Consider the following 13353-nt stretch of genomic DNA (forward strand, 5'->3'; position numbering starts at 1 on the left):
AGATATTAATAAGCAGAGTTAAGACCATTGGTGAAGTACAACTTTTAGAAAACTAAATATAACATGGGGGCTATGTAGTGTATGTTTTGGGGGGGAACTCACTGTGAGTCTGCATCATACTGCTTTATTTTCTTAATTATTGGGCATCCACTGCCAGTTAACCAGAGGAGCATAATATGTGGGAGCTGCTGGGTAACATTTCCAAAATACTTAGCATTAGTCAGATACGTTTTTAGAATTTTGTATCCATTTTGGCTGAAGGAAAATGTGGAGTGTTTGTCAAGGGTACAGAGCATGGTAACTAGATGCAGAGGAGCACTGCAAAGTCAGACCCATTGGAAGGAGCTAATAAATAAGAATTCATTACTTAGCGTGATCAAAGGCAGAAGAAGGGTATTAATTTAATGGTCTTCTGTTGCATGTATAGTTATTGTGCAGAAGATGATATAATTATTTCCATTATGAATGGAATTAGGGAAATGGATTTACATTAAAGGAGATTTTGAAGGGGCATAAAGAATTTCTTGACGCTAAGGACTGTTGGATAGTGGAAAGACTTGTCATCTGGAATTGTGAAATCATGTTCCTTACAGAATAGGAATAGAGTGGGTGCTTCTTGCCAGTTAGAGGGAGGTGCAGTCGGGGTAGTAATGAACAAACTTTCCAGATCCCAGTTTGTACTACTCATCTCATATTGTGTTTGATATTTTTGGAGAATAAATAAGTACCCCATTTTTGTTTGTATTTTTTCATAGTTATTGCAAATATGAAGACCTTGCTTATTAATGTTTCTATAATACATTTCAAGCAAGTATGAGATTAAACTGCAAATTGAAAATTACCTCACCTGCAAATTCACTGGCTGCTGATTCTTGTATGAGCCCTTACGATGTTGTCAATTCCAACTTTCCTTTCTTTTGCTTCTTTAGAAAATTCACTGCGTGCTGTCTTCGCTTGTTCTACAATGAGTGCCAAATCTGCTATCAGCAAGGAAATTTTTGCACCTCTTGATGAAAGGATGCTGGGAGCTGTCCAAGTCAAGAGGAGGACAAAGAAAAAGATTCCTTTCTTGGCAACTGGAGGTCAAGGCGAATATTTAACTTATATCTGCCTGTCAGGTAATGAGAACCAGATATTAATATTATTAAAATAACTTCTATTTTATTTTATTTTATTTTATTTTATTTTTTTTGGATAGATGTGTGTTTATTTAAAACAGTTCATTCTGAGGTATCCAGGAGGTTTACATTCACAGGTTTTGTAGGTGTCTGCACTCTCTTGCTGCTTTTCCATTTCTCTGGTCTTCCTGTTTACTGGTGACACCTCTGTTTTTGAGGTTGCCATGTATTGGAAAGGTAGTGAAGTTCAATTTGGATGTATTTTACAGTTCATTAAGAGCTTTTGTAAAATGTTTCGCAGACTTGTTTGTCCATACTTGCCTTCACTGAGACACTGACAGAGAATGGGCTATCCTCTGGAATTCTCTTTTTAGAACAGTTCCTGGTATCTGGATTATTGTCATTACTCACAGCTTGACTTTCATTAACTTTGTTTTTCTAGACAGTTGCCAATAATCAGTAATCACTTGTCTTAAGATAAATATTGGCACCTTGTGGAATGTGATAAGGTCGATTCAGTTCACAAGTCATTGCTTTGCCTGACAGCCATTGCCTTGTCAGGAAGAGCCATCTGTTTTATTAAGCTTAGAATCTTGTTGGTTTTTTTTTTTTTTTTTTTTTTCTCTCTTTCTGTTTGTGATTATAGGAGATCTGTGGAATTTACAATGGATTCATATTAAGATTGTTGAGATAAAATTTGGATAAATTTTTCATGGAGTTATGGGTGATGCTAATCTAAACACCTGGGGCATTTGTGATATTTCTGATAATATTTCTTGTATGGAAAGATGGAAGATTTAAGCTTACTTTAGCTTATCTTTGTAAAAAATTTCCTTCAATTGTAGTTTTGGGAATCAAACTTTACTTTTTTGGACCCCTTTCTAGCTTTTTAAAAAATTAAACCTTTGATCATTTATCAGAATTTATTTTACAGTAAAAGTAACTTTTCTTTTTTTTTTTCTGAGACAGAGTCTTGCTCTGTCACCCAGGCTGGAGTGCAGTGGCCAGATCTCAGCTCACTGCAAGCTCTGCCTCCTGGGTTTATGCCATTCTTCTGCCTCAGCCTCCCGAGTAGCTGGGACTACAGGTGCCTGCCACCTCGCCTGGCTAGTTTTTTGTATTTTTTAGTAGAGACGGAGTTTCAGCGTGTTAGCCAGGATGGTCTCAATCTCCTGACCTCGTGATCCGCCCGTCTCGGCCTCCCAAAGTGAAAAGTAACTTTTTACCAGAAAGAACATGTAAATTTCTAAGATTGTCTCTTAGATTAAAACGAAGTAAGCACACAGATGTTTATTGCAGCACTGTTCACAATAGCAAAGACTTGAAACCAACCTAAATGTCCATCAATGACAGATTGGATTAAGAAAATGTGGCGCATATACACCATGGAATACTATGCAGCCATAAAAACGGATGAGTTAATGTCCTTTGTAGGGACATGGATGCAGCTGGAAACCATCATTCTCAGCAAACTATCGCAAGAACAGAAAACCAAACACCGCATATTCTCACTCATATGTGGGAATTGAACAATGAGAACACTTGGACACAGGAAGGGGAACATCACACACCGGGGCTTGTTGTGGGGTGGAGGGAGGGGGGAGGGATAGCATTAGGAGACATACCTAATGTAAATGACGAGTTAATGGGTGCAACACACCAACATGGCACATGTATACATATGTAACAAACCTGCACATTTTGCACATGTACCCTAGAACATAAAGTGTAATTAAAACAAACAAACAAACAAAATGAAGTAAGAACATAACACTTTGGTAAGAATTATTTTTCAATGGACCAGGCGTGGTGGCTCACGCCTATAAATGCCCAGCACTTTGGGAGGCCAAGGCAGGAGGATCATCTGAGGCCAGGAGTTCGAGACCAGCCTGGCCAACATAATAAACCCTGTCTCTATTAAAAACACAAAAATTAGCCAGGCATGGTGGTGTCTGCCTGTAATCCCAGCTACTCAGACGGCTGAGATGTCAGAATCGCTTGAACCCAGGAGGCAGAGGTTGCAGTGAGCCGAGATCGCACCACTGCTGTCCAGCCTGGGTGATAGAGTGAGACTCTGCTTAAAAAAAAAAAAAGGAAGAAAGCTTTTATTTAAATGAGTGAGAGAATTGACCTTGAAACATTGGTTTCTGTTTATTAAAAATAAGGATTAGGTTAATAAAAAAAACTTGGTTATTGTTAGAAGATATTTGTATTTCTTTAGTGTGCTAAGCAGTGCCTGGCATATTCTAGGGCCTCAATTAATATCTAATGACTAAGTGGAAGAAAGAAGTAGCTTCACCTAATACCTTCCTAGAATTTTATTAATGAAATTCAAGTGTGTTTTGTTTTGTTTTGTTTTGTTTTGAGACAGGGTCTCACTCTGTTACCAGGCTGGAGTGCAGTAGCACAGCCGTGGCCCACTGCAGCCTTGACCTCCTTGGGTTCAATTGATCCTCTTGCCTCAGCCTCCTGAGAGCTGGGACTGCAGGCACACAACACTGTGCCCAGCTGATTTTTGTATTTTTTTGTGAAGATGAGTTCTCACTCTGTTGCCTAGGCTGGTCTCGAACTCCTGGGCTCAAGCAGTCCTCCTACTTAGCCCTCCCAAAGTGCTGGGATTGCAGGGATGAACCACCATTTTTGCCGTTTTTGTGGCAATGGGGTCTTGTCATATTACCCAGGCTGGTCTCAAACTCCCAGCTCCAAACAGTCATTTCCCCTTGGCCTCCGAAAGTGCTGGGATTATGCGTGAGCCACCACACCCAGCCCAGGTCTTAAAAATATTTTCATATTCTTAAATTTAGATTCCAGAGTCCTGCTTACACAAACGATGAATAGAATACACTTAGATAAATATTGATTTGCATTTGGGCTGGGCTAAACATTGGCCTAGTATAGACACGTAGTGATTCTAATTTTGTTAAGTTCTATTTTCTCAATATTTCATTGAGATTTCTTGTAGATGAGTAGTTGCAAGAAAGGTAGATGGTTTAGAAGCCACTTGAATTTTGCCTAGTATGTATGTATAATTGATGAACAGTTGTTTGCATTTTAGGCATATGCTGTTGTCTGCCTAATTCTGATCATGAAGCCTCCAAGAGTGATATAGGGACTCTAACAACCTCATCTCAGTGAAATAGCATAACCATTCCATTTCCCCTGCCATAGAAGATAATGACCTGGGACTTATGGAATACCTGTATTTCCTTTACATATTACCAAGACCTTCAGGTTTAAAGTCCAAAACTGTGAGAATTGCTTTTTTGTTGCATTCTAATGGAGGAAAATCTTTTGTTCTTCAGTCTTTTCATGGTTTTGAATCTTGAGAGAACAGATTGATAAAGTAGATCTGACATTGAAGCAAATAGTATAGTGGAAATTGGGGCAGGAGAAGGGCAGGCAACTTTGACACCCAAGATTTTTGCAGTTTGATTTTTCTTGTAAGTGACAAAGAAGCAGCCACCTCTATTTTTTAACTTGTGCGAAGCTTAGAAGCATATCAGTTACATCCCTGATAAGGTAATGTTTTAATTAGCAATTAGTCAAATATTTATTAAGAACTTTTCTGTGCCAAGCATTCTAGCTTCTGTGGTTCCGCTATGAAAAGAATTCATGCAGCTTACCTAATTTGGTGGGCAAGCAGCAATAGACATTAATCTGTCACTAAAATAAACATAGTTATAAACTGTGAAAGATTTAAAAAAATACAATGATGCGAACGCATGTATGCAGAGAATTTGTCCTGGTTGGGAGAACCAAGAATTTCGAGAAAAGCAGGGCTTCACTGGTTTTGAAAAGAGGATTGTGTGGGTGAGAGGGCATTCCAGGCAGAGGAAATGGCAGGTTCATTAAAAGACTAAGCAGGATTTTGAATTTCTCCTATTCTATTCAGTCTAGGTAGGGATGACCTCTTTGTAGCTCAGCTCTCATAGGAGTCTGTGAAGTGAAAGCCGAGCCCTGGAATGACAGTCTTCTTCCTGCTATTAGTGTGAACTGCCTACGCCTTCTGGGAGGCCAGGCCCTTCAACTATTGTGGTTTGGTTGATGAAATCCGGTGATCCATTTTGAACTGGCAAACTTTGTCCAAATTAGGACAATGTCTGCAAATAATTTTTAACCATTCTTCAAACAGCATGAAGCATTAAATTTTTAAAAAGGGAGAAATATCACTGCTTTAAAAGCTTGCCAAAATATGTATCTAGACATGGGTGTTTCATATATATCCAATGTCTTTACTGACTTTTCTTTGTGTGAATTTTTTCCCAATATCTAATATAGTTTATGATCAGAGTTAGAGGTCTGTGATTGTAAGACTTACTGTTTTCAGAGCGGTTTAAATATCCTTTGGAGGTATCCAAAAAAGGTACTGGAGTGGGATAAATAAGATGATCTTTCTTAGTTTATTTAGGTTTAATTATAGAAGGAGAAAAAGAATCTCTCCAGTTCTTTATGGTGTCTTGGGACAGGGTTTGAGTGTTTCTCACTGGGATCACGGATTGATTGACTTCTCGAATGATATGTACAAATGCTTATGTACTGAGATGCCTCTGTGATTAACATTCTTAAAGCATTGGTTTCTGCTTTTTCTTTTCAGCAATGACTAAAATTAAAAATACTGACAATACCAAGTGTTAACAAACATGTGAAGCAATTTGAGCTCTCATACTTTGCTGATGGGAATGTAAAAATGATATGACTGCTTTAGTAAACAACTTGGCAGTTTTTTATAAAGTCAAACATGCACCCCATTACTAGGCATATACTCAAGAGAAAAAATAAAAACATACATCCACCTAAAGACTTGTACACAAGTATTCATAACAGTCTCATTCATAATAACCAAAACCCAGAAATAACTCAAATATCCATCTATATATTAAATGCATAAACACATTATTTTACATTTTTGCAGTGGAATACTACCTTGCAGTAAAAAGAAATGAACTACCAAGATACGTAGCAACATGGATGAATCTCAAAAGCATTATGTTGTGGAAAAGAAAAAACAGACAGAAGTATCAATATACTATGTGATTCTACTTATATGACATTCTAGAACAGACAAGAGTAAGATGTAGTGGCAGGATTGACTGAGAAGGGGCCTGAGGCGATTTTTCGCAGTAACGTTAGGTGTTCTGTTTGTTGATTGTGGTGTTGATTACATAGGTGTATACATTTTTGACAGCTCATCAGGCTGCACACTTAAAATGGTTGTATTTTATTATATGTAAATATATTTCAATGAAATTGATTTTTTTTTTTTTTTTTTTTTTTTGAGACGGAGTCTCGCTCTATTGCCCAGGTTGGAGTGCAGTGGTGCGATCTCAGCTCATTGCAACCTCCACCTCCCGGGTTCAAGCAATTCTCCTGCCTCAGCCTCCTGTGTAGCTGGGATTACAGGGCTCACACCACTGCACCCGACTAATTTTGTATTTTTAGTAGAGATGGCCTTTCACCATGTTGACCAGGCTGGTCTCTAACTCCTGACCTCAGGCCATCCACCCACCCTAGCCTCCCAAAGTTCTGAGATTACAGGTGTGAGCCACCACGTCCAGCCAAAGTTGGTTACTTTAAAAACACTTTTACAGAGTCACTAGTGGGAAGTATTAACCTCCTTATCTCCGTGCACCTCCTCAGGTGGGTGGAAACTAACCCTTTACTTTATAGGCATGGGAGGTTATTCCAGTGGCCTTTTTGAACGTTCTGATAGAAGCAGCTGTGTATCATCTAAACCTGTGCTTGCATCTGTATGGTCTGTCTATATACAAAATCTTTATTTTGTGCTATCTTTTCATTCTTGCTCACTCATGTGGATTAGGTTGCTCAAAGACTGGTCAATAGTAAATTTTGTTAATGATAAATTCCTTATAGCACCCGGCGTATTGCTTGATAGAGACACAATAGATGCTTAATAGAAGATGCTATTTGAGTTTTTTGTTTACTACGTACCTTAGACTTTATTTGTAACTTAGAACTGTTAACACATTCAAAGTGTAAAGTAAGCCCTACCCACAATTTCTATAGTCAGTTGTCCATGATAATATGGGTCTATAACGCTAAACTAGAAATATGCTAAGTTAAAATCAGTTTGTTATTAGACATCAGTTATCTACCAAATATTCTGTAATTTCAGGTTTAAAATCTATTTTCTGGATCCTGTTTTAATTATGTGTGTGTAATATATGATGCTACCCTTTATATCCATAAATGGGTAAAAATCTTCCCTTGGCTGCTACTCATCACCAGAGAAGGAGCATGTGGGAGCTTTAATTTTTGTGATTAGTACATTCTTCTACGTGTTTTGTTGAAACAGAAAATCTTAATGTTTTCAAAATGGTTTTAGATTTGTAGGGAGAGCAAAATTTTTTTCAGGAAAAAGTTCTGAATGCTTTTTGATGAAATAATTTATGTAAATAGATACCCATGGCAGGTAATGACATGTATTAGGAGCATAGAACCTGCCGATACTGCCCTTTATCTCAGTGATTGGCAGCCCTAGGTGTTCCTTATAATACCCTCTAGAATTTCTCAAAGGACAGATGGCCTGGTTCTAATGCAGCACGGGGGCTGGTGGGGAAGCTAATCTGTATTTTGAAAGTGTTGTGCAAGAACTTCTGAAGCTAAGGTTGAGAAGTTTTACTGTTTTGGGGAGGTATACTTTGGGTTGTCTTATTGGGATATCTGACATAATGATATATTTTTGATACTCAATTTTATTAAAAACTTCTTTAATTTCTTTCTCCCTGTCTGGACATGGTCAAACATCTGATTTTTCTGGGCTTAGTTTATTCAGTTGAAAAATTCAGAGTAAGATTCAGGTTTATTGTGGGTTCTGAGATTCTAGGGATCTGAACCCTCATGGAAGTTTTACACCAAATTTCATTCTTATTTCATGCATGTCATGTAGAGAAGAATCCAGGTAGTTAATATCAACACTTAAACATTTATGAGCATTTGAGAAAATTCTTTACGGGTTGTTACTGGAATTAGGGTAACCAAATTTAATTGTCAGTGATCTGGCATAGGAGAGAAACTCTTTTTATTTACTTTCTAATTCAGACCGGTTCTCATCTCAAAGTCTATAAATATTAGAAGAGAGAGAAGAGACAAGGCAGATGAAATTTGACCTTGGTAGAAATGGTTTATTCAGCAGTGGTAAGTTGACTTTTCAAGAGTTTTTATTCAGGAAAAACGAAGAAATTCACACTGAAGTCAGAGGCACACCAAGGTATTAGCAGTGAAAGAGGAAATGCAAATCAGCTACAATAATTATATGTGTGTATATATATATATATATAGTATATAAATAGTGAATATTACTGAAATTAAGAAGTTTAAAAAAATTATGTAAAAGTAAAAAGTATTCATCTTATGCATATTATATTATTTAATTCCATTTAATCCCTGCAGCATCCCTGTTTATTGGGTGATATGTTCCTCATTTCACAGATCAAGGAACCAGTGTTCATCAGAGGCCATAATCTCCTGGGGTCACCATTTTGGAAGTGGCAGAGTCAGACATCTACCTGATCCCTGACCCGTGGCCATGTGCAACTGCCACAGCACCTCATTTCTTCTGATTCACTTGGGAGGGGTGTGGTGGAGAGGACTGTGTTTTAAATAGTAGATTCCTTTCTGACTCTTCACAATTGATAGAGATGTGGCATACTTTTGGCCTCCACAGTGTCATTCTGTCTCATTTCTGAGGTTATTGATTAATAGACTTTCCTACATTGGAATATATATCAGGGTAAGCCTTTTGTCTCTTTATTGTAGAGATTTGGTGTGTACATCCAGCTATAAAACTTTAACTCTACAAGGCAAGGCAATAAAAAAACAAAGTTATTTTCAGTGCCTTGATTGTGAGTTTTCTTACATCCTTTTTAATTTTATAAAAATGCAGTATCCTTTGTTATACCATTTATTGAGCATTTGGCTCTTCTAGGATATGTGCACAGACATATTTGATTAAAGCATTTGTAAAACAATAACCATTGGTTACATGAATTGAAAAGGAGGGGATTTTCCTCTGAAACATTTTCTAGTTCAGTAGGTTTGGCCACCAGGTATAATTTTAAATGACCTGCAGGGCAGCACCTGCCGTGGCCCATCACATGCTTCAGTGCTCATACAGTCAGGGTGGCATCAGCCTGCTTTGGGATTAGTAGTAGTAATAATAATAGTAGTTGTGGTATTTATTGAGTTCAGACATATTCTGTACCCTTTCCACATGTTAACTCCTTTAATCCTTTTAACAGTGCTATGAGGGAGATAATAGTTCTTATTTTGTAGATGAGTAAACTGAGCATATAGAGGCAAGTTAGCTTGCCCAAGATCCTCAGCTAGTGATTGACAAAACAAGAACTTGAACCCAGGTTTGATTCTAGAGTCTACTTCCTCATCCACTGTGCTGTGCTCTCGCTGTCTTATAGGCATAGGGATTGTATGAGAAAAGACTTGCCAAACCAAATAAATGCCTTTTCTTACCCTTTCATTCGGCTTTAGTTATAATCATGTCTCGGTATTACTCTGATCTCCTACAGGTTTAGGCTTTGGTTGGTTTTGGCTGTGTGGTAACATTCCTGTATACCAACAACTGGGCTGTTAAGAAATTCACATATTACAGTGGCACTGTTAGTAGATATATTTGACTCTTAGCAGATGAACCCCCCGGGGAAATTCGGAGAGGCTCCTGGCAGGGACACTGCCACATATGAATTTGTTTTCTTCCATTGTGTAGTAGAAAAAAATAGATGCCTGAAATTTTTTTTAGAGTTTCCTTGGTGGTTCTAGATCTCTTCCTGTGAAAACCAGTGATAATAACATTTGTCTTTCCTAAAACCTTGTGTTAGGAAAGTTCAAAAATAGATAAGTAAGCATTTAATGGATATCATCTCATTTAATCCTCACAACAGCCTTCTCTTGTTATTTCTACTTTACAGATGAAATACCTGAGGCTTAATGCTGGTAGATGCACTGCCTAGGGTCAGGTGGCTAAACAGTGAGGGTGCTGACTCATGCCTGGGTCCATCTGACTACAAAGTAGACACACTGTCATTTTTTTTTCCCCCCCAAGACGGGGCTAGATCTGGAGAACAGAACTCTCCCCTCTTAAAAACAATGTGACAACATTCCTTGAGCAGAGTGTGCTAATCTCTGAGGCTTTAGAGGATGTGCTGTCAGTGACTTCAGCTTTTCTAGTGGTTTAGCACGCCAACAGAGTTTTCTTTTTCCATTCTCTCATGTATGCCTTCCAATACTAAAACCAGATGGAAACAAGGGAAAACTCTTAACAGAGGCTAGTGCCAAATATTTCATTTAAAAAGGAAACTCCATCTGTGCGCTCTCCCACCACACAGCCCGTTGTTAAGAACAGGAGTTTCACAACTCACTCACTTATGTTCGTTATGATTAGTTTTGACTAATTGCAAAGGTAGAGCAAGTGGTGGTTAGGGAGATTGCAAACTAAGACAGCTCTCCTTCTGGCATGTGGCTGGCAAGGCACTGTGTACCTGGCAGACTGCCCTGGCAGTCAGAGGCACCTGTTGCGCCCTGGGAGAATTCCCACCCCAGCTATAGAAGAACACAGGTTAGGCAGAAGACTGACTTATGGTAAAACGCTGACTGTACTCGCTCTGTCATGTCTTTGAAATTCAGTTTTCTCATCTATAAAATGGCAATAATATGTGTATCTCTGCATTAAATTCACAGGGTATTTTGAAGAATAACTGAACTGTGTATACGTGTGTGTAATGCGTGTTACATGGAAAGTATTCAGCTTTATGAGCAATACTATTATCATTAGTGGGATACTCACTGTCCCACTAATGATTCTTGCCAGATAAAGATTGCTCATCTATAGCTTTTTAAAAACATGTTAATGATCAAATACCACCTTTACCCCCCAAAACCCATTGAAATAAAAATAAATAAATAATCTAATAATAAAGTCTGACTCTCAGGAACAGACTCAAGACATTTATAAGACAAGAGCAAAAAGGGGAAAAAAAAAAAACATGTTAATATGTATGTATGACAGGCACCTGTGACCCATGTCATGTGAAGCAAAATCATATGATAACCCAGACTTGGCCTTGGGGGTTTTCTCCCTCTCCTTCCCTACTGTTTTTCTTCATTCCCTCTCCAGTTTGCATCCTCTGCAGTCTGTGTCCCACTCCTGACGGGAATCTTAAGGTCATTCTGACCCACCATTTTTAAACCAGTCTACTCTCGATTATCTAGATTCCAACATTGTTTTTCCCCAAAGCTAGAATATTAGGTGGCATCACACTGCTGTTCTATTTTAGAGTTTGAAAATTTCCACTGTAATAACATGAATGTTTGCACAATACTGGGAATATTGGGTGCAGAAGCCTTTTGTGTTTCGGCCCGTTTATCCTGCTTCACAGGGAGTTAGAACTGGGTTAGTCAATCAAGGCCCTATCCCTGAAATGGGAGATGTTATTTTCCTACACCTATCTTTACTGGATCAAAAGAAAAATTAAAACAAAATAAAACAAAACATTCTTTGAGGTCAGTCAAGTTCACTGTTAAGCAAACATCAGAAGTGGGAGAGGCTGATACAAATGCCTGTGGACCCGGCTTCTCAGCCCAGATCAGGTTCTTGTTTCTCCAACTCTTTCCTGTTACCCTTTCTTTACATACACACACACACACACACACACACACACACGGGGAGAGAGAGAGAGAATGATAACTGTACTAGCTCTGTCATGTCTTTGAAACTCAGTTTTCTCATCTTTAAAATGGCAATAAATTCACAGGGTATTTTGAGGAGCTACTGAACTATAGGTGCATATGTAATGCCTGATACATAGAAGGTACTCAACTTCCTTGAAGAAGAGACAGGGAGGGAGAGAGAATACAAATGACTGACATTTCTATCTCAGTTCCAGTCATGCTAAGCCGTATGCAGAATTTTCCAGAAGAAATTATTAGCCACAAGCACAGTGAGGTTGCCAAGCTGTCCAATACCATAGAGAATAGACCAGGTAGTTACTGTGCTCTGAGTGTGAGCATGTGCCCCCTCTGGCCTCCCATGACATCTCTGTAATAGCACTTAGCATTGCTGGGCTTTGTCAGTTGGCTTTCTGTTTACTTCTGTAGACTGTCAGCCTCTAGAGAGTAGAGACTCTTGTAGATACCTCCTTTCTGTTCCCAGTGCTTTGATCACAGCGTCCTTGTGGAACAAATGAAGTGTCTAGGCGGGGGGAGTTGGGCATAATCCCAGTCCTGCTGCTCCTCTGTAAGAACTGAGACTGCCTGAGCTCTGGACTCACTTTCTGGGTTTGACCTCCAGGATATGAGCTCACACATCCACTCTGGGTTACAGTGGCTAGTACTTGTTTTGGCTTTTTTTTTCTTTTTAAGAAACTTGCTGTTTTTCACACTAAGATGCTACTGGGTGGTCTTTTAATTCCCTTGGCATTCGTCAGGTTTCCAAGGGAATTAAAAGGGAGATTTTATTCTACCTATTGGACCAATTACCAATAGGAAAATGCAGATTTCTCTAATATATTCAGACTTTTAGAATCATTCAAAATGAGCAATTTATAAATGCTTCTATTGTGGTGTACAATGGAAAGCTGTTATCTTAAAATTGTGAAGTACCTGAGTGTTTCTCTTGAAGAAAGAGTTCATTTAATATAGTAACAAGTGATCATTTAATGGGCATTGAATCTATCAAAACTTTCCCCAAATGCTTTTTTCTCATTGTAACCATTTTCAATTCTACATTTCCTTAAGGAGGGCTTTCCAGAGAAAAATGGAAACTGGATTCTTGGTTTTCGGTTTTAACCTCTCTGAGGATTTTTATACTGTCTCACCTCTACCCTTTTCACACAAATTATTCTTCATCCGCTTTGTATGGATCCCATGTGGCTGAGGTTGTAGACTTCATGCTACCCTGCATTTTGATGTTTTTATCAGTTTAACAGGTACCCTGCTCTGAGAAGTGTATAGGGTCATGGCAAATGGTTTCGAGATAGCAAGAATATACCTGGTCTTTATTCCTTGAGATCCAAGTTTTCGTCTTCCTGAAAGGAAGCATTAGCCACCCTCCTCTGTTTTCTAGCTAATGCACACAAGCAGTAATTACATGGGTTATACCTCTGTTCAGAATCCTTTCTGTCTTGTGGACAGGTCAGAGTCAACTGTGTTCTTGGATCCATGATTTTTGATAATGTTCCTCCTATAAATGTATACATATTATTTA

General features: G+C 38.5%; 1 protein-coding gene across 1 annotated transcript in view; it reads left to right on the forward strand.

Annotated features, from left to right (window-relative positions):
• Positions 1-13353, forward strand: part of STXBP6 (syntaxin binding protein 6) — a 247975-nt gene that overhangs the window by 75649 nt on the left and 158973 nt on the right. The window contains exon 2 of the mRNA XM_023227449.1: positions 930-1118. Coding sequence (XP_023083217.1) covers positions 965-1118 — 154 coding nt within the window. The 5' untranslated portion in view covers positions 930-964. The remainder of the gene's footprint in view (positions 1-929; positions 1119-13353) is intronic.

The sequence above is a fragment of the Piliocolobus tephrosceles genome, chromosome 6 (assembly GCF_002776525.5).
Source record: "Piliocolobus tephrosceles isolate RC106 chromosome 6, ASM277652v3, whole genome shotgun sequence".
Classification (NCBI taxonomy): Eukaryota; Metazoa; Chordata; class Mammalia; order Primates; family Cercopithecidae; genus Piliocolobus; species Piliocolobus tephrosceles.